General features: G+C 45.9%; 7 protein-coding genes across 7 annotated transcripts; 4 read left to right on the top strand and 3 right to left on the bottom strand.

The window, feature by feature from the left end:
• The first annotated feature begins 3316 nt into the window (after positions 1–3316).
• On the top strand, positions 3317–6458 carry MYCFIDRAFT_158264 (glycoside hydrolase family 65 carbohydrate-binding module family 32 protein). Its single transcript, XM_007933993.1, has one exon. The coding sequence runs from the start codon at positions 3327–3329 to the stop codon at positions 6369–6371; it is 3045 nt and encodes a 1014-aa protein (XP_007932184.1). The 5' UTR covers positions 3317–3326; the 3' UTR covers positions 6372–6458.
• Positions 6459–7212: 754 nt separating this feature from the next.
• On the bottom strand, positions 7213–7534 carry MYCFIDRAFT_180001 (uncharacterized protein; the record flags this gene model as incomplete). Its single annotated transcript, XM_007933992.1, has 3 exons — positions 7213–7290; positions 7322–7476; positions 7504–7534. The coding sequence occupies 3 exons, from the start codon at positions 7532–7534 to the stop codon at positions 7213–7215; spliced, it is 264 nt and encodes an 87-aa protein (XP_007932183.1).
• A 45-nt stretch (positions 7535–7579) lies between these two features.
• Positions 7580–7918, bottom strand: MYCFIDRAFT_180000 (uncharacterized protein; the record flags this gene model as incomplete). The annotated part of the gene is made up of 5 exons (XM_007933991.1): positions 7580–7631; positions 7660–7728; positions 7761–7821; positions 7848–7878; positions 7901–7918. The coding sequence occupies 5 exons, from the start codon at positions 7916–7918 to the stop codon at positions 7580–7582; spliced, it is 231 nt and encodes a 76-aa protein (XP_007932182.1).
• An 886-nt stretch (positions 7919–8804) lies between these two features.
• On the bottom strand, positions 8805–10365 carry MYCFIDRAFT_85129 (uncharacterized protein; the record flags this gene model as incomplete). The annotated part of the gene is made up of 4 exons (XM_007933990.1): positions 8805–8976; positions 9103–9209; positions 9271–10124; positions 10263–10365. 4 exons carry the CDS (start codon positions 10363–10365, stop codon positions 8805–8807), a joined length of 1236 nt encoding a protein of 411 aa, XP_007932181.1.
• A 923-nt stretch (positions 10366–11288) lies between these two features.
• Positions 11289–13984, top strand: MYCFIDRAFT_200698 (uncharacterized protein; the record flags this gene model as incomplete). The annotated part of the gene is made up of 7 exons (XM_007933989.1): positions 11289–11582; positions 11701–11918; positions 11999–12286; positions 12530–12601; positions 12910–12991; positions 13705–13897; positions 13968–13984. The coding sequence occupies 7 exons, from the start codon at positions 11289–11291 to the stop codon at positions 13982–13984; spliced, it is 1164 nt and encodes a 387-aa protein (XP_007932180.1).
• Positions 13985–18714: 4730 nt separating this feature from the next.
• MYCFIDRAFT_85131 (uncharacterized protein) lies at positions 18715–19770 on the top strand (the record flags this gene model as incomplete). Its single annotated transcript, XM_007933988.1, has 1 exon — positions 18715–19770. The coding sequence occupies one exon, from the start codon at positions 18715–18717 to the stop codon at positions 19768–19770; it is 1056 nt and encodes a 351-aa protein (XP_007932179.1).
• A 424-nt stretch (positions 19771–20194) lies between these two features.
• Positions 20195–21308, top strand: MYCFIDRAFT_212699 (uncharacterized protein). The gene has a single exon (XM_007933987.1). The coding sequence runs from the start codon at positions 20444–20446 to the stop codon at positions 21131–21133; it is 690 nt and encodes a 229-aa protein (XP_007932178.1). The 5' UTR covers positions 20195–20443; the 3' UTR covers positions 21134–21308.
• The last annotated feature ends 3477 nt before the right edge of the window (positions 21309–24785 follow it).

The raw sequence follows: 24785 nt of genomic DNA, 5'->3' as shown, positions 1-24785 counted from the left end.
AGTATCTCCGGACACTCTATAACCGCGTATACTAGTACCGAGTAAGATACCTACGTCTAGCGATATAGCGAGTTAAGCGGCCAGTCGATTAAAGAAGAAGAGCGCTTCTTAGCGGCGGAAGACTGCTATCGCTACGCTTAAAGAAGAGGGTAAAATAGTAACTAGAGACATAGATAGAGACAGCCGTAATATAGCGAATAGTAGACTTCTAGTGCTAATACCGTATACTAGTAGAAGAGGCAGATTAGACGACGAGGCGTTATTACTATTAGCACGTACCTATAACGACAATTAGTATTAATTTAGAGACGGCTTCTAGAACGTTATAACGGCTCTCTTCTAGTCGAATAGCGGACCTGTCTATAATAGTCTCGACCGTATAATAAAGACCTACGAGATATAGTAGCGTACCTACTTCGCTAATCTATCTAAGACTAGTACTAAGAACGAGACTAATATAAGTATAGTAATAAAGGATTAGATAGCGTTTAAGGATAGGAAGAAATAGGAAGAAGTCGACCGTAAGAAGATAGTATAGGTAGCAACTATAGAAGTAGTAAAGTCGTAGATTAAGCGTACAAAGATAATAGTTAGACAAGGAGATAAAAAGACAGTAGATACGCTATTAGATAATAACGAGGTTGTAGAAGATTAAGACCTAACTATAGATTATCCGGACGAAGATATAAGCGACTTCGATAACGCTACCGACGAAGACGACTCTCGCTTAACAATACCGCTGCTAGTACGACTAAACTTTAATCGTAGGTCTTTATTAAGTGCAACTCCGACTCTAACTCTATTAGGTAGAAGAGATAGGTCTGCGAGTGTATAGTTAGCGCGTAGATAGAAGAAGCGTAAGAAGCCGGTTAACGACGAGTCGACTAACTTACGGCCGGATTTAAAGAAGTTAATAAGTTATATAGCTTCTCGTACGGATAGTAGCGCATAGTAGGACATAGTAACTACGATAGCTATTGCTAAGTTGAATAAAGGAATGCAAAAGATATAAGGAGATCTTGCTATAATAATAGGATAGATAGTATAGAAGTAGAGGCAGGAGTTATAGGCGTAGGCATAAGCGTAAATAAGTAAATTCAACCCCGAGAACTTCGACTTAGGTCCGCCGATCTAAGAAGCTTACCTTAGCTTTAGGAATAGTACGACAATATAGTTAACATTTAGTATATAAGGCGCAAATAAATTAGAGATATACTTTCGATAGTAGCGAAACATCTCCTATAATTAGTTTTGTTATACGGTATATATATATTATAAAATGAATTTTTGAATCTAAGTTTTAGTATCTCTATATAAACTTCTTAGCACCTCCGGCGATCTCCGCAAATGCGACTTCTACGACTTCGAGAGGCGACGAGCATACCTTGTTTATACGGCGGCGACGTTAATAGACCCGCTGTTCGGTTGTCTATAGTAAACGCTATAGTAAAGCGAATCTAATCGCTCTCCGAGTCGGTATCGTATAGATTGTCGATGTCTAGGTACTTATAGAGGTCCGGAGGCTTTATTAGGTATTTCTCGCTCGTTTAATTATAACCTTCTATACAAATATAGTAGTTAGTTAATAGCGTACCGACTATTATAAAGACTCTAACTGCCTGCTTGCCTATATATAGCTGCCTAGCAAAGGTGTTGTATATCTAAAGGCGTATAGTTTAACCGAATGCGTACTCGACAGAAATACGTAGACTAGCGAGGTGTTTATTAAACTTCCGTTGCTTAGCAGTAAGTATCTTGCGGCTAAGATAATGCTTATAAGGAGCTATTATTCCGAAGGCACTATAGTATACTAGATTACTATAAAGATATAGCATTCTACGGCCGGTACGAGGGTCTATTATTCTTCGAAGCCGGCGTATAACGCCTAAAGTCTTATATATCTCCTAATCGTTGTTAGAGCTATTATATAGCCCTATTATTAAAGATATAATGCCGTCCGGTGTAATAATGCCTTAGTACTTACTACTATACTCTTTCTTATACCTAGAATACTGCTTTCTCTAACCGATAGTAGGTCGATAGAATCCTTAGAAATAACCGTTAACGAAGCCCTAAATCTACCCTCCTAAGCCGGCTCTTCTTATTGCCTTAGCGAAGTATTTAAGGCGACTATAGCTTCGTAATCGTAGGTACTATTCGATAAGATATCTAAAGCGCCGTACGAGATAGTCGATCGTATCTATAAAGACGATACTTAGGTACGACTCGCAGTTACTAAAGAGAGGGTAGGCGATAGCCTATCGAGAAGGCTAGGTAAGGCGCTATAACACTATATAGAGCGTATATTCCGGGCTCGGTTTAATGCTATTATAGAAGTTAATAGTAGCAATATCTAATGCCTCTACTAGTTCCTTAACCTAGACTTTGCTAAACCTAAGGCAATATTATTAGTTAGCTTAGCGACGACGAGGTGCCGCTATACTTTAACTTCTAACTTAACTTCCTATACTAATATTCTATATACCTATAGTATAGCGGAAACTACGACTTCGGCTAGCTATTTAGTGTCTACTCGAAGAACTCGTACTCGGTAAGCTCTTGTTTCTACTATAGCGGCTTATCTAATTCGAATACTATTACTACGAGAATAATAAAGATTAATATCTCTTCGTCTTCCGGCGTTATACTAGCGAGTTTACGACACCTCGAAAGCAGTTACCTTTCTAGCCTATACTCGAAGCTAGGCGCGCCTCGAAAACGCGATATTTATACGGTTATACGCGACTAGAAAGAGACAGCTCGGAAACGTACGGTTTATTACTATATAGAGCTACTCTAACGGCTTATACGACTATATCCGTAGACCTACCTAAAGGTGTTAGTGTAGGCGTAACAAGTGGCTAAAACGCTCTGATACAGTAGAAGCTCATGTCGGTCGTAGAAGGCTGAAATAGAACTACCACGTGAGAACGGCACCAGCTACCGAATGCGGGCAAGTGCAACGGGAGGGAGGCGGGGAAACATCGTCATTGCCAGCCACGTCAATGCGCATGCGCATGCGCAGGCAGCCTCAGGCCCCCAGAGCTGCAGCGGCAGCCATCTCAGCTCTCAGCTCACAATAATCTCGGGGTGCAACGTGCGGGTGAGGATGTTGCACGCGAGATGAAGCATGCATGGCACGCACGGAACTCGCGAGAGTCGGGCCGACGCTCGTGTTCATTCTTCCAAGTTCCGTTTCCGTTTCATCCATCAATGTGATCTGTTTGTCAGGCCACGCACAAAGACAGACTGCGGAGAGCGGCCTCAATTCCACCGGGTGAGTGTTCCGCAGTTTCGTACGCTGACAAAAGTGCGTCGCAGAAAACATGCTGTGGTGCTCATTCGCCATTGCACTGGCCGCGGTGTTGAAGGCCAGCCAGGCAAAGCTGTACGACACCCGTTTCAAGGCCACAACATGGGATAGTGAGACTTGGAAAATCAAAACCACTCTCCTCGATCAGGCTCAGTATCAGTCCCGATTTTCCTTGGCCAATGGCTACTTGGGCATCAACGTTGCAGCTGTTGGTCCATTCTTTGACGTTGATGAGCCTGTCAACGGAGACGTCATTCAAGGATGGCCTCTTTATGATCGAAGACAGAGCTTCGCGACGATATCAGGATTCTGGGATTCGCAACCTACCACGAACGGGACCAATTTTGCCTGGCTAAACCAGTATGGTGGCGAGAGTGTCATTTCTGGAGTCCCACATTGGGCTGGCCTGCCTATTCAAGTTGGAAGCGATCTTCTCGATGCAAGTGTGCCTGCAGAGCAAATCTCGCATTTCAGCTCAACGCTGGACGTCCGCAATGGAGCTATGTACTGGAACTATACGTGGACCCCCAGCAGTGCCTCTCCCATCCATGTCTCATACGCCATGTTTGTGCATAAGTTGCATGTCAACCAAGCAGCAGTACGATTGCAGCTCACCGCGAGCGAAGATACCAATGCCACGATTATCGATCTGCTCGAGGGAGATTGCGCGGTGCGAACCAATTTCGTGGAGAAAGGCTCTTTCCCAGTCTGGCCGGTCATTTGGAGTGCAGTATCTCCCGACGGGCTCAGGAATGTCACGGCATATCTATTTTCTGCCCTGATCGGAGACGATCATGCCGTCTCTGGCAGCCGTAAAATCATTCAAGAAGGAGATGTTGTTGGTGGCAACAGCTCTTCAATCGCGCAATCGATACAAGTTGCACTCGCTCGCGGCACCACAGCTACAGTGACCAAGTATGTCGGAGCAGCCTCAGGTGATGCTTTTGACGATCCATCCTCTGCGGCTTTGAACGCAAGCTGGTATGCGGCAAGCGAAGGTTATGATAAGCTGTACGCATCACACGTCGCTGAATGGCACACGGTCATGCCAGAAGATAGCGTTGACGACTTCCGAGATGAGAACGGTGATTTGCCCGACAATCTGGACGTGCAAGAGCTGGCAATAACTGCAGTGACCAATCCATTTCAATTGTTAGAGAATACCATCAGTGCCAATGCCGTCTTGGCCGCAGGAAACAACACGCAGCTTGCAAAAAACAGCATCAGCGTGTGTGGTCTTGGCGGGTCTTGCTATGCAGGTCTTGTGTTCTGGGATTCTGAAGTGTGGATGCAGCCGGGTCTGGTTGTCTCGTTCCCCGATTCGTCCAAACAGATCGCTCAGTACAGAGTTGATCGTGGCCCACAGGCACGTCAGAACGTCTTAACAGCATATCAGTCAAGCCAGAACGAGACTGGCAAGTTCTCTTCCGAAGGAGCTGCCTACTCTTGGACCAGTGGACGATTCGGCAACTGCACTGGCACCGGCCCATGCTTCGATTACCAGTACCATCTCAATGGCGATATTGGTCTAGAGTTCTTCAATTATTGGGCAGTCACCGGAGACACCGACTACTTTCGACACCAGCTCTTCCCAATCTACGAGGCAATCGCACAGTTTTACGCTGATCTCGTCACTTTCAATGAGACGACTGGATTGTATGAGCTGTATAACGCCACCGATCCAGATGAGTACGCGAACTTCCAAGACAATGTTGGATACACCATGCTGCTTATGCAGAGCCATCTCAACAGCACCAATGACATCCGTGAGCGGTTCCGCATCGGAGTAAATGAGACCTGGCAGGACATCTCCAACCTGATCACGATCCCAGTCTCCCATGATGCCAACATCATTTTGGAATACAAAACTCAGAATGGAAGCATCGAGGTGAAGCAAGCCGATATTGTGCTCGTCGACGACTTTCTACAATGGCCAAACCCGTATACCCTCAGCAATCTCGACTACTATGCTGCTGCTCAGTCACCAGATGGCCCGGCCATGACGTATGGAGTGTTTAGCATTGTCGCAAACCGAGAGAGCCCCTCTGGCTGCTCGTCGTACACCTATGATCTATATGGCTCGCAGCCTTACACACGAGGACCATGGTTTCAGTTCAGCGAGCAACTGATAGACGACGCTTCAGCTAATGGCGGTACGCATCCCGCGTTCCCATTCTTGACCGGCGTCGGCGGCGCAAATCGTGTTGCGATCTTCGGCTACCTTGGCTTGCGATTGAACGTTGACACTCTCAACGTGGACCCTTCTCTGCCGCCTCAAATTCCGCAACTGTCGTATAGAACTTTCTATTGGAATGGCTGGCCCATCAAGGCGGTGTCAAATCAGACCCACACGACGTTGACTAGAACTGGAGTGCCCCTGACGACCGCCAACCAAACGTTTGAGGACTCCCACATACCTGTAACGCAGTCACTGGAGGGCACTAAAGTTCACAGCCTTGAGCCCAACGGCACTATCACGCTGAAGAATCGTGAGATTGGCACCACAAAAACGATACCCGGCAACATGGCGCAGTGTAAGCCAGTGACATCCGAGCAGGACTACGAGCCAGGACAGTTTCCACTGAGTGCAGTCGATGGCGCTGTAAGCACGAAATGGCAGCCTAGGCAGGCCAACATCACATCCTCCTTGACCGTCCAGCTTGGTGGGCCACCTTTTGTCCCGATCACCGAGATCCGCTTCGACTGGGCACAAGCACCTCCAAAGAGCTACAAAGTCACCTTCCACAATCTGTCAGACATCACAGCAGTGCCGCCCGTCAATGTCACGGAGAGCAATGACGTCCAGGTCAGCGACCCTTACGATGCCGAGACTGCAGATCTCATTCGTCCCTACATGTCCAACACCACAAATGTGACGTTGGAAACTCCTGTTTGGTCCGCGAGGTATGCCACCTTGGAGATCTCGGGTAGCCATGCCAATGACGGTACGGAGAATGAGAAGAATGGGACGGGTGCCAGTGTCGCTGAGTTTGCTGTGGTCTCCAGTGACGGAAAAAGTCTCGTTATGCGGGTACCGGCATACAGAACCCCCTTTTAAATGCTAACGTGAAATGAGAGACGAAATAATAAGAAGTAACGAATACGCATCTAGCGACTTGAATTCAGTCGCTCGAATTAAAGCTTTATAAAAAATCTACCTTCTTTCCCTTAAGTTTCCTATTACTAAAACGCTTTATCCTAGTAGCCGCGCCTTCTACTATAATAGCTATTTAAATCCTATTCTTAAATTCAAACTTTATCGCCTTAACCTCGTATTATACTACGACTTCCTACTATTAAAATCAATATAAAGTTATAGAAATTCTAATAACTCCTCTACTAAAGCCTCTTCTAAAGCCTTTCCCTTTAGTATAGGCTCTTTACGATCTAGAGATATAGTTTATCTAATAGATTGTTTTTCTTAGAAATTATATAGAAGAAAGTATAGATTTTGCTTTAGTATAGGGTAGAATAGTATTAGAAGGGGAAAGATTTGTTTATAAAGAGATATAGAGATGCTTAGGTCCTAGATACTAACTAAGGAGTTAGGATATCTAAAGTAGGCGGTCTCGTAGTATACGATATTATAGTACTTTCTAGTATTATAGGTTTGTAGCCCCTAATAAAAGGAGGTTATATATATCGTATATTATACTAGTATATACCTATAGATATATATTACGTATGCCTAAATACTAGGATATCTAAGTAATATTAAGCAGTTTAGTAGGTTATAGGCGGGATATTAGCGTATTCGACAACTCCGCCTTATATGTGTATAACGAGCTCGCCTAAAAGGGTCGTGTATATAGTATGTTATAGAGCGTATATACTATCTATAGGTTAGTAGACCCTATTACTAGTACTTTCGTAGAAAAGCAGCGGAAGTGGGGAAGAGCTTAGTAGAGCTCTTTCGTCAAAGAGGGTTGTCGTCCCACGGTCCCACGACCACTAAACTGTCTTGGCATGCCACGATGCTGACAAAGGCGACATTCATGTAACTTTCACTTTGCTACTTGCTTCTTGGGACGCTATATTCAGTCTCCCCCTCTTTCTCTGCCTTTCATTAGCTGCTCTGTAGTGCCAATCATGCGACGTCGAGGTTTTGATGATAGAATTAGGAGAGTACCACAGCCTTCGTCCGCTTGCGGCTGTGGCAGGAGCTTAACGTCACTAAAGAACTATTGCACAGCCCCATACCAGTAGCGTGGTGGAGATCATCGCATGTACGCATGTAGTGTACCGGTCACAACAAATATAAATTCACTATACAGTGGAAGGCATCCTCTTCCTAGGCTTCATTCCTAGGTTTGAAATCCTGCAATCCTGTTGCCCTGGACTTTCACTCAATACGGATCGGATTCCTTGCAGACTTGGCTGAATCTAGGACAACTATACTGAGCCCGGCTGCCCACCTTCAATTGCACTGAACGCTTACTTAAGGAACTCGTGAACAGTTGCGAAGAACACGATGGGTATATTCTCTCGCAAGGAGAAAGTACCGCCGCCTCAGGTTGCCATACATCTGGATCACCCAGGTCCATACGCTCCGGGTCTCCCAATTTCTGGTAGTGTGGATATTCAGACGCCAGTACCTCGACCCATCAGTTCCGTGGCTATTACCTGCATGGGTAAAGCCACTACACACAATATCAGAAGAGTACGAAGAGGAGGAGCTGCTGTCGGACCCAACACGAACACGAGAAGAACGATCCATTACCATGACGATGCGCAACTTTTTCGAGAAGGCCAGGGACTTTTCTCAAATACTGAGTTGCTTCCTGAGAAACCACTGAGCACTCAATTCTCCTGGACTATTCCATGGGCAACGGAAGACGTTCCCGGAGGCGGCCCATATGTTGAAGGCAGAAGCAATCCTGAAGCGTATACCATGAGAAGTCACCCTCTGCCACCGACATTCGTCCACCAGCATGATTCAGACCGCTACGCTTCGATAGAGTATGGCTTGCAGGTCCTCATAAATTTTGCAGACGACAGCTCGGAGCCATACGCCTCACCAGTAAAAGGGTTTGTCCTTATTCCGCCTCCAAATCATAATCCATCGGACACCAGATTCTTGGAAACAATTCGGCCTTCTGAGAAATATTCTAGCAGCCGCCTAACTGGAGGAGAGAAGTCAGCAATGCACAGCTTCAAAGACAAATTCTCATCATCGACACCATCGGTAAACGTGGTCCTCAAAGCCAGCACTGTCTCCATCGTCCCAACAGGCTCTTCGTTTTCGATACAAACCTGTGCTGAAATCGACTCTTTCTCTACAGACAGCATCTCAATTCCAACCGTCCAGCTTCGGATACGCGATATGAAACTTATTCCAATCACATTCTACCGGGCACTGCGCGTGGAAAGCTGGGCTAGCAGTAGCCTAGATAGGGGCGAACACGAAGAAATCGACGAAGAGAAGATGTTACTGAACGCGAGTCCTGACACGCAAACAGTGGAGGGAGAACAGCGAATGGCCGATAAAAGCTCAAAGCTCGTATTTCCTGCTACCTTCGAAGCCAGACTCCCTTCGAGTGTTTGCCCAAGCTTCCGAACTCTGAATATCAACCGCACCTATCGGCTGAAAATGGTTCTGGAAGCAGAGATCTGTAGCAAGGAGTTTGAGCACAAATTCGAGCTGAGTGTTGCCGTTGATACACCTGCAGCGCGATAGAGGTAGAGGTATCCAAAATCCCTTGATCCAAAACCTCTTCATGTCCTGCTTCGTATCGTGATGATCACTCGAATGTATCCTTGAAGTTTTGACGCTTTGTCATCTTCCATACCATGCGCTTGCATGCTGCTTTATGCTCCTTCCAGTCGGCCTTCTGGCACTCCTTACTGCAGTACAGCACACATCGACACCCTCCGCAAACCTCGAGCGCTTGACCGTCTGCGCCATCTTCAGCACCACACTTTCCGCAACTTGCTTTGCTCTCCGTAGGGCATCTCACCAGTTTCCACGTTATGTCTTCCTTCGCTTGCTCCGCGCGGTGCGAGTCGAAGAATGAGATGAAATTCTCTGGATTAATCCGCGACAGCGCGTCCTCTGCCTCCTGCTTCGTTACCACGTCAGGCTGCGCTGTGGTGGAGCTAATTTCGAGGTGCTCCTCAGCGGCGGAGTCGTCACCGCCACTCTCCTGTCTCTGCAAGCTGTCTTCTCGCAAAGTTCCTTGCTCGTGATTCTGTTCGCTCGGACTCCCTGCCGAATCGGAGTCGCCGCCGCTCTCATCGATATCATCCTTCTGAATCCCGTACTGGACCAGCGGCAACAGCTCGGAGTCGAGGAACGCGATGATGGCCCGCATCTGCTTGGGCAACAAGTCCATATCGTCCTGACGAGCAACGAGCACGACCTCCTCAAACAGATGGACAGGCTCTCCGAAGTCATCTGACTCTGGATCGCATTCAAGTGAGAGCAGCTCCAAACTTTTGTTACTCGACGGTCCCGGTGATCCGTCCTTCAAGAGCTTGAATTTGAGTGGTACGCCGAGCTTCGATGTCAGCGGAAGGGATTTCCAGACGTATGAGTCTTTGCGCTCTTGTAGTCGAATCGACTGGTAGAGTGGAGACGACATGTCCAGAACGACCTCGAGGTTGTCGTCGTGGATGATGGCGACGGCCCGGCGGCCTGAAGGGGGGTCGACGGGCTTCATTGTGCTGGTTTGACGGTGTTGAATGGGTAACGAATGCAGGGGTCCTGTGGCGAAGATGATGGTTGAGGCGTCCATGCCGATGATGTGGTGTTCGAAGATGGTGAATGAAAAGGAAAGAGGTGGAAAGCGAACGAAGAGACTTCTTCGTGTTCCTGGATAAAGTGAGGTTCGCCATCACTTTCAACGGCTGCATGTGATGAAACACAAACGCGTTTGTGTGTCCAAGCTTTGCAACGTCAATTCTACATCGCCAACAACTCTCAATCAGCATCGCAAAACATTCAACAAACCATCGGAGGCACCTCCCGAAAGCTCTGGACACATCCGACGCATCGACTCGACATATGGGCATCTACCCTGCAAGCTCAGAGCATTCCGCCGCGACAGGGTCATGAATACTTTACGGAGCTACCTCTCGAGCTGCTTGAGGAGATTGCTTCGCATCTTCCACTGTTCCATAAGTTGAAGCTGCGCACGACAGAACGATCAAGATAAGACAGCTTGCGACAGCCTTCGTGTCTTTGCCACAAGCCTTCGCACATGGATTCCAGATTTATAGATCTTCGAAATGAAGATAGCGTCTCGTAACCGGTATCGGCTGTACGGCAGCCATTGGACAGAAGGGTCGAAGATGAAAGCGTTGGCGGCCGAGATGGGTATAGAAGTGGCTCGAAGTGCTATTTAGCTAGTACGTAACTCCCCGAGTTTTAAGATGTGATTGTTTATTAGAACAACAAAAGATAAATAAAGCACTAACAAAAAGAAAAGATGAATAAAAGACAACTAGCCTTAGGATAGTAGGAAGATCCTACACCTCACGCGCGAGAGCACAGCTTGACTCGTATAACAAGAATATGTCAATGATCTTTCCTTCTCGTCACCCATTCCTGCCAGGCTCTTCATGACGCTACTCTGCAAGCATAGTTGTCTAGGTTGGCCACGCGCCTTCACATGTAAACACTCGAACCCACCGGATGTCCGTACGTCCCGTCCGAGCATTTCAATCCCCCAAATCCGAAGCTCGTCTTCAAGAGAAGTTGAACCAGCGCCTCGAACTTACTCAAAACTTGACACGTACTCGGTCGAGGCAGCAACTTTGGGACAATCCTTCCAAACGTAGTGTATAGCACTTCTCATTCGCGACTCATCCTAGCGCTTTTGTCCGTCCCGAGCATCCGTGATAGACTTCGCATGGTCGAGACGCCGACAACTAACTGCGAGGAAGAGAGCCGGTCGACGCACTTGAGAACTATACAATAGTAGCGCCCTCGCCTAGACCACCGACAAGCTTTCTGAGACCCTTCATTCAAGCGATCATGGCCCCAGCGCCAGGCCACGACTACTTTACGGAGCTGCCACTCGAGATGCTGCAGCACATAGCGTCCTACCTTGGCGCGTGGGACGAACTAAAGCTGCGTACTGTATTCCCGAAGACTAAGCAGCAGATAATGGTTGGCACCCTGGGAGAGCTCATCAGCACTGTATACGTGTCGCCAACCAAGACATCGCTGGAGCATTTCTGCAAAATCGCTGCACCTTCTTTCTTCGCAGAGCACATCCGGAAGCTTGTGTACATCCCAAGAGCCCTTGACGAGACTATAGACGATCTTGTAAGTGGCACGTTCCGACTATATCGTCCCATTTCTGTCATTTTCGCTGGGGACGACGATACTGACTTCCTTTTGCCGAAAATAGGCAGCACATGAATGCCGAGCACTTTGCCCACAGCTCAGTGTAGTGGAAGCTCGCAAGACTTGCGACGAATTCAACCATATCGTGTCGGAGCACAAGACGGATCATAGCGCTTGGTCATCCACAATCGATGATTTCGTGCTCAAGTTCCTTCGAAAAGGGCTTGCGCGACTGCAAGGACTCAAAGTCGTTGTTCTGGCCAACAACATCCAGGATGACGGTCTCAACGCCACGGCGCTTTGGTATTGCAATGAGTACGCTGAACGAAGACAGAGTTTGGGCCTTCGTGCCATTACAGCAAGTGACCCAGTACTTAGCATTTTTCACGACACAGACTTTGTCCAAAGCCAATTGTTTGCTGTCTTCAAGGCGATCACACTGGCGAAGCTCACCTCCGAAACATGGAGTTGGGAAACTGTCTCTGCGGCCAGCTCAAGTTTGGGCAGGAGTATCACGGACTCACGCGGTGCATGGATGCTGCACTTGATGCTCTGACTTATGTGGTTCCTAAGCTGAGGAAGCTTACCATCAGCTGTTCGGACGAGTGGTCGGCTAGCATGAAAACTGAGGCATTTTGGAAATACATTGCAAGTCGCTCGAATGGTATCCAGGATTTAACCCTGTAAGTTCCCCGCCTGTTGCGCAATTGAGGCCGCATGCTGATCCCAAGATTTTCGACCAGATATCTTGACCAAGTCCCCTCCACGTGGAAGTCCTCTCTTGGCGAGGACAAAGTATTCGAAAGGTTCCTGCGACATGGCAATTATCCCAGTCTCCATAAACTCCAAATTCATGGTGAAAACAAGAGCCCAGGCATGTTGGACTTCACCCCAATCGTCGAGTTTTTGCGCCGACATTACGACAGTCTCCAGTACATCAACCTTGCAGGTGTTATCGTCTCTGAGCGTTCAGATCCAAATGTCGAAGGCGGACGGAGGTACGACGGAGAAACAGTCTGCGAAACGATTCGGGCCATTGTACAAAGCGTTCCAGCGATTGTCATTGGCCTAAAATCTTTCGAGATGAAAGTACATCGCCCTGATAGGTACAAGCTGTATCACCGCCGATGGCTTCAAGTGAAGGCATTAGACAAGCTGGCCAAGGAGCTGGGCCTTACTCCTTCCAGCGCGAATGAAAGGGACTTTGGTCAAGCAGCTAGGAAGATGCTAAAAGGCGCATGAGGTCTTGCAAATGCAGCGCAAAGAACGGCGTTGGAGACGAAGAGTAACTGAGATCTCGTATCAGTCCAGAGCACTTCACCCACCGAGATGCGGACCAGGAATTTGACTGCGCGGGAACAAGCGACTCCATACTGGACAGTCGAAGGGTTTGTGATTTGTTTTTGGTGTAGCTTCGGCAACCGCGCCACCAAGAACGCCAGATCAAGGATAGCTGCGATGAAGCATTTCAGTATTGAGCCAGAACAGCGCAACGCGAGCGGTTCTCGAGAAGCAGCGAGCACAAGTGGCAGCGCATATGTCATGATTCGTCCAAGTTGTCGTCCAGTCTGCAGCACAGGAAGCTTGGTGATTCTCGCAGTTCTCTGGATAGTGACCAATTTCCAAACGGAGTTGACATGAGCTGCGGATATGGAGCCCTCTGAACTGTAACCACTGTTTCTCTCGTGAGAAGGCCCAAGGCTACCGTTCAACGTCCGGCGTGCGGCGTTGCAACTTCAGGACATCAAATGCACCCGCGCAGCCTCTACGGATGGTCTCAAGAAGCAGGTAGCGCCATCCAGATGTGATATAGGCCCAATCTTGGGACTGCTTTCTCATCTGTTCTTCGATAGCCATGTCTTCCGATTCTCTTCCAATTGCTTGATCATATCCTCCTTTTTCTTCCCCATGTGCTCCTTCCTATGCTCATACCAGAAGTATGTGATGAGTGGCGCGGCCACTACTAGTCCAATGGCTGTAAAGAATAGATTTCTGTCTGAGCCTCGTTGCTTGGGTGTCGGCGGCGGTCGTGCATCGATTTCTCGCGCTTGCTGTTCAAGCTTCGCCACTGCCTCGTAATTGATCCTGTACCATCTTGTAGCTTGGCGAGCGAATGGCCGAGCCCGCCATAGCATGCGTGGCTGTATCATCGTCGTTGCTGGAGAATGGATCTGGAGATGGCAAAGAGAAAGACGAGATGGAACGCAAACGCAAAGTCAAGACCGAGATCAGCACGGACCAGGCCGACGAAAAGTCAATTTATTCTTGCATGCAAAAGGGTCGGGATTGCCGGGGTGGGTCCACCACCTACCTCTCGGAATTTAGTATAGCACTTAGATAGCAATTATTATACCATTTTCTTAGCAAACTATGCCCTCTAAAGCTTCAGATAATTCTATAGGGTATACCTTATCGTCGCTACTATCTAATTGCCCCCCTAGGTTAGATTTAGTATATCTAGAGAGCGGGTTTAGCCTCGCTACCCTTGCCTAAGCAGCTTTTGACTAATTGTCGGCAGTCGAGCTACTACCTAAGACCTAATATATACTAGAAGACCTTGTCGACGCCTTATAATATATCGAAGATATATAGGCTTATAATCTAGTAGTAGCGGTACTACGAAGAGATAAAAAATAGTTAGCTAAAGAGCTATATACTATAGATTTGCTAGGTGCCGACCCCTTCTATATACCGAGTATAGTAGATAAAGAGGAAGAAGAAGAAGAAGAAGAAGAAGAGATAGAAAGAATAAGATAGAGGTAGAAGCTAGTAGATAGTATACTATCGAATATATAAGTATAGATACCTACTCTACCGCCGAGTACGTAGGTTAGTGTCTAAGGGAAGACTCTTTCTTAGAAGGGCTAGAAACTAGCTAAAACTAGCGCTAAGACAAAGACTAATCCCTACTCGAAGATACTAGTTACTTAGCGGAAGAGTGCTAGTAGTCTAAAGGATATAAAGTCGAAGGCGGAGGGGTCGAAGGGGTTAGAGTCGTAGGCTTCGTAGAAGCGCAAACGATCGGCGGCTACTAAACAACTACGCAACGCCGCTAATATACTAAACGACGCGCTAAATAATACTTAAGGTGCACCTAATAGACCTCTAAGTAACTAGGATAAAATTAGTATAGTAGTTATCGAGAAACGCGTATATAAATCTGTACCTACTAGTAAGCAATCCGATACTTAACCCCCTCTACCTTCTACGGCCTCTTAACCGCTATTAGCTAAGATTTGTTATAAGACGCTCTTTATATATAATAAGGCTAAATAGGTAGGCATATAGACTACTATATATAAAGGCGACGTAGATATAATAGCTAAGTTTATTCGTACTGCTAAATAGAGCGCTAGAGACTATATAGACAAGTATAGAATATAGTGCTATTTTATCAATCGAGAGGCTATTATCGAGGCCGTAAAACACGGCTCTTCGAAGGAAGCCGATCCTATTTAATTTAATAATATTAAGGACCTTCTATATATCGATAAGATAATATAGTATTATACTATAACAAAGCGATTAGTTACTATTATTATTAGCGAGAGTTAGTATAGTAAGGCTACTATATTACTTGATTCGGACGATACGGACCTTATTAAATCGGACTAAGACAAGCTACCTACTATATAGAAGGAAAAGGGTATTAAGTTAACTCGTAACGCTAACGAGAAGACTATCGCTACTTATAAGGAGTTACGACAGGTCTATAAGACACTCCTAGCTAAGTTTCATTGTCCTAACTTGTAGTATGCTAATAATAAGACCTTAGGTGTTATTAGTTGCTATATATAGCATAATAGGACCTATTATTTTATTATAGCTTTATACCTCGAGGAATAGCGCGAGTCTATTACCGTAGGCACTACTACAATCGATAATATACTAGGCTCTCTTGTTAGCACTGTTATTAAGAACTATACCGACAGATTGCGTAGTAAGAAGAAGCAATAGTCGAGTTAAGAGGCACCTCCGATAATGCTATAGTATAGTCTAATGCTACTATTCAATCCGTACGCCGTACCGCCTAGCTTCTCGTTCCCTTAGATAATGCCTTAACTAGCTTAGCTTAATCTACCTCTGCCGCCAAATCTACGCTCTTTACCGATAATCGAAAGCAAAGCCGCTATTCTAAATAGGTTAAAGTATACGCTACTATACTGCGACTAGCTTGCGAAAAGGCATCCGGAAATGAAGGTAGCTATTGCTAGAGCTAAGCCGCACCTTAAGGAGGGCTTCTAGACACTACAAATAATAAAGAAGGACTAGGATACAGACCTAGCGGTTGACGTACTACTATTTAGACTACGGAAGAAGATAAGGGAAGAGATAAAGGTATTCGTAAATGCTATAGAGTATAGCAATATATTATTAGAAGACAATAAAGCGGCGAAGGAGAATAATAGTGCTAATGCTACGACTAACGACTCGATAGATAAGGAGTTATAGGCTATATAGCAGTTAAGCTAGCTTTAACAATTTAGCTTAGTCTATATTTAACTACAACTGTTAGAAAAATTCGGGTTATATATAAGAAGCATAATTAAATAGTATAGATCTATATAGGATATATAAATTAACTAGTATCCTTTAAAAGTAGTGCATTCCGACTATACTATCGATATTAGTAATACTATAGACTAATGTCGGAAGTCGCTCGGACCCGCTTCGTAGGGTCGGCGAAATTCTCGGTTATACCTACGGCAAAACCTCTTTAGCTTTATATACTAAGAACATTGCAAAGAACTATTCTCTCTATATAATTATATACAGTATATTTCGAATTAGCCTCGTCCGTATATTATAAAAAAAAAGAGCGAGTAATTAGCTATTATAGTTGCTAAGTAATAGGTTTGCATACTAGAAGCCGGCTTATAGACTAGATAGCTGCACCTTTAGTAATAGCTCGAGGGTCGAGCGACTTTACGAATTCGAGGAAATTCTATAGTCGGATTTATAATATAACAACTATATATCCGATTAACGTTATTCTTTTTTTAAAATATACTAAATAAGCTAGTTTCTACGATAGGAAAAAAATTAATTAATAGTAGTTAGTATAAGGGAATGCGCTAAATAGTATAACCGAATCGGGTAGAACGCTAAACTAAGCTCGGAGCTTGCCGGCTTTCCGTACGGATATAAAGACATAGCTTAGCGGCAGAGTCTATATAGTAGTAGTAGCGACGGCGAGTAGTTATTAACTATATAACAATCGTAACGATAAGATTTTTATATCGCTATATAGCGCCGACTACGACGATTTATTTAGTATAGATATCTTATATAGAGGTATATTATATAGTGTGTATCTCCTAGTATAGTGTTTCTAGTATATAATAGTCCTTAAATATAGCAATATAGTCGACCCCTCTCGACTATTCTCGGCAACTAACCTTTAAGAACTCCTTAAACTTAACTTGCTACTCTTTATTACTATACTTTAGTATTAACTTCCAGTTACGGCGCATCTAGTGCTTTAGTAAGTAGAAGCTCTTCTCGATTGGTATATAATTAGGCGAATACGGCAGTAGGAATAGTACTTGTATACCTGCCTCGCGATAAAGGGTAGTAATATACTCGCGACTATAGGTTACGCAGTTGTCTATTAATAATACCGACTAAGGCGCTAGATACCGACCTATCTTCGGCAGTACGTATACCTATAACTATAGTAGGAAGTCTACTATCTTTATACTGCCCTGTTTAATAAGAGGGTCCTCGAGATACCTACGAGACGTATATGCTGGCAATAACGAGAAGCGCTTAGTATAGTATAGGTGCTTTACATCGCGCGCCGGCATACTAATTAGAGCCTATCTACGCCTTCGATAGGCTACTCGGTTGCTTATATAACTCTCGTCTATATAGATAAATATGTCTATACTAAATCGCTGTATTTAGGCCTCGAATATAGCTCTTACGACTAGATCTCGTTACTTAGTAGTACGCGCCTGCAATTTGTAGGTAAACTACTCGCTTACTAATAACCGCTAGATAGTGCTATAACTAATCTATTCCGAGTACTTATTTAGTAGGTAATACTATATTTCCTTATACTACAACGACGGCTGTTCTAGCATTATTGCTATTACTAAATCGCGTATAGTTAGCGTAATTATACGTAGTCGACTACCCTTCTTTAGTACGATAGTACCTAACTCCTTCTATCTCTTTATTTGTACGTAAATCGCCGTACGAGACCCTCGGCCGTCCGATAGCAAGAGCTTAGATACCTCCTCGAAGGACTAGCTATCGTCGAGGCAGTATTAAATTAGGTTGTTATCGTATATAGTAAGGGTAGGTATAGCGTATTCGGTCGGTTAATAAGAGCGAGATAATAGACAATAACAATACCTTAGTTATAGCTATACCACTAAAGTTTGGCTATTTTCGACGACATAGAGGTATGGTTTGGTTGAAGAAATAATATAGACAGCATTGTCTAGAATTGCTAACAATAGTGGTGTGGACCCCGACCCCCGGATCCCGACCCTTTTGCATGTCAGAATAGACATCTCCTTTCATGGCCTCAAGTCGTCACGAACAGCATCGCCAGGCGCCGTACACTACTATTGACATCGGACAGGTCAGTAATCGCTGAGCATATTACCACCAATTTGTTATGTGCTGCATTTTACGACGCCTCGCTGTGGCTCCTTGCTCACACGAACCCAGTGAGCAGGTGTGTGTTCACCAGTACTAATCAAGAAGCCTGTCAAGAGCATCGATCATGTGCATGCTGTTCAACGCACAACCTAATTCTACCAAATGAGAGAGTGTCACATGGATTACGTGCTGAGTAGTGAGGACTTTTGGTGGTCGCCTTGGCGTGTCCTCAGGCGTGTCCTCAGGCATGTCCTCAGGCATGTCCTCAGTTTGGTACTGAAGCAAGTATATCTTTCACAGCTCATCTCCTCTCCCTTGCCTTCTTCATCCACTCAGTATCCAACGTCACCAACTACAAACTCCAAGAGAAGACTCTCGTCGCACGATAACAGAAGCTTTCGGCTTCTGCCTGCAACCAACTCAACCACCAAACAACCATCAACGAGCTCTTAACACAATCCAAGCAGCCGCGGCTCTAATCAGAAGCGGCATTGAAAATATGGCTGATGCAATGACTGCTCTATATGAGCAGATTGACAACGCTGAAACAGCCTGGGAAGTCCTTGGCATCCGAAGCCGCTCCATCACAAAAGCAGAAATTCGCGACACTTACAGGTCTCTGGCTCTCCTTCTGCATCCAGATAAAGCACAAGACGAGGAGCTTAGGGAGCAGCATACGCAAGTTTTTCAGAAAATCCAAGAGGCTTACGAGGTCTGCCTCTCAGAAATCATACATGTCAAAGGCGGCATCCCCGAGTCTGAGCCAGCAGCCCTGCCAGAAAGTTTGGAATCACTTCATGCGCGAAATGTCGCCAACAAAGAGGCGCTGAAAGCTGCGAGAGCAGAAGCGCTGAAGTTCATTCAGGCCGAAAAGGAGGCCATGCAGGCCGAAAGGGACAAGAAAGCTTACAGGGAAGCACGGTACGAAGCCAAAAGACCGACCATCTTGCTCAACAAGGACGCACGTCCGGCCGAGAGGCTGTGGATGTTCAAAGAACTTAGACGCCCTAACAGGAAGCGTGCACACCACCAGAGGGCTGGAAAGCGGAGCCACGCTCAGGGACTGTCCACCACTTGTGAGGAGCAATCCAGGAACCCTGACAAACCCGCCACTGGTGAAGAAGTAGAGGATGAGCCCGCAGAACCACATTTCAGGTATCTACCGAAGGCTCAAAGGACGCTCGTGGACAATTGGGGACCAGAAAGCGGAAACGACGTCAGCTCTCGCTGTAATCGAAGTTTGATGTCCGGCGATACTCGGCGGATTGCCTGCGTTGCTCTGTCACACCTAGAGCAACTTAAGAACTGTGCAGCCGCGAAGACACACGAGCGTTACATGGAGCTCGTCGATAACGGGGAAGGTAGTATCACGGCGATGGTTCAAGCCGAGTTTGAGGCTGAGGAAGAGACAGATCGCCAACTTGAGCAGATGGAAAGGCAGGGTATTGAGGGAATTGGGTGGGATGACGAGGATGAGGAGGAGGAGGAGGATGGTCCGAGGACTTATCAGCTGTGTCTGGATGATCTCATTCCCGCTGGTTTGCTGGGGTATTGAGGGAATTGGGTGGGATGAGGAGGATGAGGAGGAGGAGGAGGATGGTCCGAGGACTTATCAGCTGTGTCTGGATGATCTCATTCCCGCTGGTTTGCTGGAGTAGGGGTGGACTCCTTCCGCTACTTCCTTTAAGCTGTCCGATTTGATACTTCTCGTTGGATGCGAAGCGGCTGTTTGTGAAGAGTTCGGCGTCTTTGCTTGAAGAGGGCTTCAGAATATGCTACTAATACAAGTCGTGGCATCTACACAGGACGACATGGTTTTGGAGGCGGTGTAGTCTGGAGACAATGTTGGCAGTCTCGGTTGGTGCCTTATTCCTGCCTTACCCGTCCTCCATCCGAGCTTGCCGCTATGTAGACTAGACTAGCTTGAACATAAAACTCAACAGGCTCCCGTCCACTGCATCTAAGAGCCTTCCCAACATCAACATACACTCATTAACATTGATGAATATACTCGGATCGCAAGTTCCTTGCTCAGCTCAAGAGCAAACAGTTCCTGGAAACTATCGACATCCGATGAGCATTCCAGCACGCAGGAAACCCCTCATACCTAATTCTCACGCCTAGATCCGACTGCATGTGCTTCGAGAGCAGTATTTCTCTTGGACAGTTGTAGCTCTACGAATGATGGCCCTCAGTCTCGACAAGTGAATCGTGACTAGTCAAAAGATATGTCGGAAGCAGATGTGGCCTCACAGAGACCGACCTCCTTTCTCGATCTTCCTGGCGAGATCCGCAACAAGATCTACTCTTATTTTATCGCGCATGGCTACGTCGACATTGCCAAAATACCTTCCATATCTGAGCTGCGTTCTCTTCACGATCATCCCTTGACCAAGGTCCATGCTCAGATTTCTCTCGAGTGGAAGCGACTCTCAATCCAATCGGCTATCTTCCTCATACATCACGGCTCAGCTGGAATCTTTCAGAAAGCAGGATCGCGTGAAGTCCTGACGCACCACGATGGAGGTAGCGCGTGGGTAAAATGGTTTGGGAATCTGAAGGAAGATGAGGCGTTATGGTTACGGAGACTTGTTTTCTATATGCCGGCGCTGGTGCTCAAAGTCGGCATAAACGAAGAGGGCGTAACCAACGACTTTCATTTGAGATTGCCGAAGAAAGAGTTTGAAGAAGTGCAGTGGAGCGGAGTGGAGCCGATGGACAGAATTATCGATGAGAGTGAAGCAAACCGAAGACTAAGCGGAGCTTTTGAAGACATATCGAGCAGAAGCGAAGATGGCAAGTCTTGGTCACGGAAGCAGGCGATTGAGGCTATCTTTTGGACTGTGGTCGAAATGCAAATTTGGGTTGATTCACGCTATGCCTTGATTCACGCTACCTCGAGAGGTAGCTTTGGATAGCACGTCTTCCAACGATAGACATTGCTTTACTATGTTTCGGGAGGGGGTATTTACGGCCATCATTCCTGGCGAGTAGCCTACTGATTTTGAATCCCCCGAGTGAGCTCATCGCCAGGTCATGTGTATCGAACAAAGCCTGAACATAGTTTATTCTGCGACAACTTGAGGTGTATTTTATGTTTGCCACTTTTCAGATACTGCAAAGCCACTCGAGCATGTGAAGGCCAAGCGAAGAATGCGGCTGCCTCGATCGTTATCCCTTTGAAGATTCGACTTTTTTATTATTAATTCCATTTTTAGCCCGTTCCTCGGCTACTCCGAGTGCGGCTCTAGGCCGCTAGCTGTCTACTGCGGACGCTATGCTAGGCTCTAACTATCTGCGGACTAACTATGCATTAATTCTACCGCTCCTAAAGTGAATACTATTCTAACGCTAAATATAGACTATGTTTTTATTGTTTTTCACTCCTTTATACTAGCCCGTAACGCCTAGCTAACTAGAACTAATAAGATTATGTAAGTAAATAAACGTTAAGTCCCTCGCTCTCTACCCTTTCGCCTATTGTCTATATTACTTCCTAGTCTTTCGAAGGTATCCGCCTATACCTTCGATTTTCTAGAAGCTAAACTATCTCGGGTCCTTAAGGTCTCCCTAGGGCGTGTCTTTTACGTAGGCCATCCTATGTATCTAGAATAGCGTATCCGTTAGGCACTTGCCTACGTAGAAAGTCCCGGACTTGCGCTAGATATTGTATGCTAGTTTACCGTTATCGTATGCGTCTCCGAAGTATACGGCGCGCACTTTGCGTTTCTCCTTTAGGGCCTTAAGGAATACCTATTATACACATAATAGGAAGGTCTCTGCCGGCTTTAGTCTAATCGGTCCGTTACTAGCGTTATAGTCGTAGATTATTAAATAGTAGCCTTGCTTGCCTAGTAGCTATACTATCGCGTAGGCCTATACGTACTATTCGTCTTAATCGTACGCCTCCCGCCTACCTAGTAGGTTTATAGTAGCACTCGTAAAGAGGGCTATCCTTACTATTAGCATACTACTATTCGGTCTCTTTATTTTTGCTTTTATAAAGTCCCTAAATGTCGTTATCTAGTTAGATTCTAACGGGTCTTCGTCTCCTTTATACTATCCCTTCTACTTTCCTATAGTAAAGCTAAGGTTACGTAGGTGTGTATAGATACTTTCCTTTCTATACCTCCTCTCCGCCTCTTCCTAGATACGCGCGAGGAACCTCTCGAGAACCGACGTTACCGTAAGGTGCTCGGCGCTCTCCCTATAGTACGCCCGCTAGATGTCTTTATAGGTAGATTCTAGCTTAAAGATAAGGGCGGTTAGGAAGTATCGCCCTTAGATATAGATACCCTTAGCCTACTACGGTAGCTATAGTTCGAGGAGTGCTAATTGTAGAATAGATATATTAGCGGGCGCTCTTAATAGTGTCTACTCGGTCGTTCGGTAGTGCTAGATAGGGTATAAGGTCTTAAGACAGGTAGGCTTGCCGCCTCCTTTTATATCCTATCCGCTAAGCCTTCCTAGCCTCCTCCCGATATAGATAAACTCGTATGTTTACTATACTAACCCCTACAAAACGATGCCCGTTCTATAGCACTTCTCGACGCGATATAGAATCCGTTAAGAACTTTTTAGTACAGTGTCTATATACAATGTTGCTAGCTTCCCGGCGTCGAGGTCCGTGCCCTCTTAGTAGTAGGCGGAGATCTGTCTAGTAGCGGAAACGTCTTTCGGCGTATTATCTCCTATAGTGTTTTTAGGATAGTATAGAGGTCTTAGGGCTCAATCGTTGTCGTAAATAAGGGAGCGGTTCGTAGTATAGTTGTCTAGTTCTATGTCGTTTCTGCTATGTTTTAACCTTACCTAGCCCGCGGCTTTATAATTAATCTACGCTATGTTTTATAGCTATTCCTCCTCCTCGGGAGGTGTAATAAACTATATCTTAGCCCCGGTAAATTGCGCGAGGAGCCCTATACGGTATATAAAGTATACGGCCTGAATTGCTAGCTTCGGTGTTATAAGAAATTCGAAGAGTAGAGTTATAAATAAGTATATTACCGCCTCCCCTAGTATCTCCTTCCGTAGTAGCTAGATTAATAGGCATTTGTAGAGGACGTGCTTAAGTGTCTCCGGGCTGTCGTCGTATAAACGATAGGCGTTATCTGCCCTAACCTGAATTATTTTTAGATAGGCGTTTAAGCCGATGCGGCCTATTCTTATCTAGCAGATTAACGATAAGACGCCCTTAGACATTGTCTTAGTGCCGTATAGTTTCCGGAGTAGTTTTACATACTCTAGGGCGTCGGTTTCGTATATGTCTTTGTACCTTCTTCTAGTATTGCTATAAAGGTACTCTATAGCCTAGCTTTCCTTTATATAGAACTTAAAGTGTCGTCGGTATACTAAGCGGAGTATATACCGCACCCGAATAGGCTGTGCCTGCGGGCCTCTAACTTTCTGCCCTCCTAAGACGGCCGGGCGCTAACCGGTAGCGTATTTAGCAAGTCGGTCTACCTATTCGTTGCCGGGCACCCCTAGATGTCCTACTATCTACCGTAGCTTAATAGGAATAAACCGGCGATTAAGGTTCTCGACTAGCTATACTATATCTTAGAGTATCTACTAGCTAGACTAGCCTAGAGGTCGCCTATAAGACAGTAGTGCTCCTTAAGAGTTACCGAAAACAACTATCTTCGATACCGGGCTCTATAGACTCTAAGGGCGGCTACTAAGCTCGAGGGCTTTCTATAGCGCTATCCTTATCCCGTAGAGCTCGGCGACGTAGACGTTACTTTCGGTAAACGGTCCTATATAGCGGCTAGCGGTCTACTTATAGGAGGGGAGCGCTGCCGCTATACTAATATAGCCGTCGATCGCGCTCCCGTCGGTATAGAAAATAAGCCGGCCTAGCTCTCTTTCCTTAACTATATTATCGTATACTTTAACCGTAGCGTCTTTGTCGGCGGCAATATATACTGCTAGGGGCTCCTACTATAGTGCTACGATTACCGGCCGTATTAGTTCTATATTAGATACTCCGTAGCTAAATTAGCCGAGCTGTCTATTAGCTATATCTCGGTATCTTCGTAGAGGGCTCTCGTATTGTACCCTTATCGGTATCTCGTCCTATACCTCCCTTATCTTTTGCTATATTAGAGAGGCGTATATTCTAACGAGCGTGTCGCTAACCCTCCTTACGAGTATAGTTATTATCGGCTTAACTCCCGCTTCTACTTCGAGGATCTCCCTCGCTATCGTCTATAGTACTCTAGTAATAAGGCAAAGTGCCCTTTTCTATAAAGAGTTAATCTTCGCTATTATCTTTGCTTAAACCGTCTTCTCGCTATATACTAGCGCTACTAGGAACTAGACTAATGCGGTATATAGTATCTTCGGCTAGACGACGATACGGTAGAGCGTCCTTATCTGCTCGAGTGTAATCCCTTATATCGAGCCGGCGATTAATCCTAGGGCTCCTACCGTAGCGGTAGCCGCTCCTAGCGTTTTCTTAAGGTATTATAGACCTCTAAGCTCGCTATCGAGCTATACCCCGAGGTATCTAGTATATCGGCTTGCCTAGACAGTATATTGCTCTCCCGAGACTAGCGTAAGCTAAAGGGGGGG

The sequence above is a fragment of the Pseudocercospora fijiensis genome, assembly GCF_000340215.1.
Source record: "Pseudocercospora fijiensis CIRAD86 unplaced genomic scaffold MYCFIscaffold_12, whole genome shotgun sequence".
In the NCBI taxonomy this organism is placed as follows: Eukaryota; Fungi; Ascomycota; class Dothideomycetes; order Mycosphaerellales; family Mycosphaerellaceae; genus Pseudocercospora; species Pseudocercospora fijiensis.
Note: the sequence above shows the minus strand (reverse complement) of the source record. Positions and strands in the feature narration are given on the sequence as shown.

What these genes read in the sequence shown, in the direction of transcription:
- MYCFIDRAFT_158264 (XM_007933993.1), top strand. Translation starts at nt 3,327, where the DNA reads ATGCTGTGGTGCTCATTCGCCATTGCACTGGCCGCGGTGTTGAAGGCC.
- MYCFIDRAFT_212699 (XM_007933987.1), top strand. Translation starts at nt 20,444, where the DNA reads ATGTCGGAAGCAGATGTGGCCTCACAGAGACCGACCTCCTTTCTCGAT.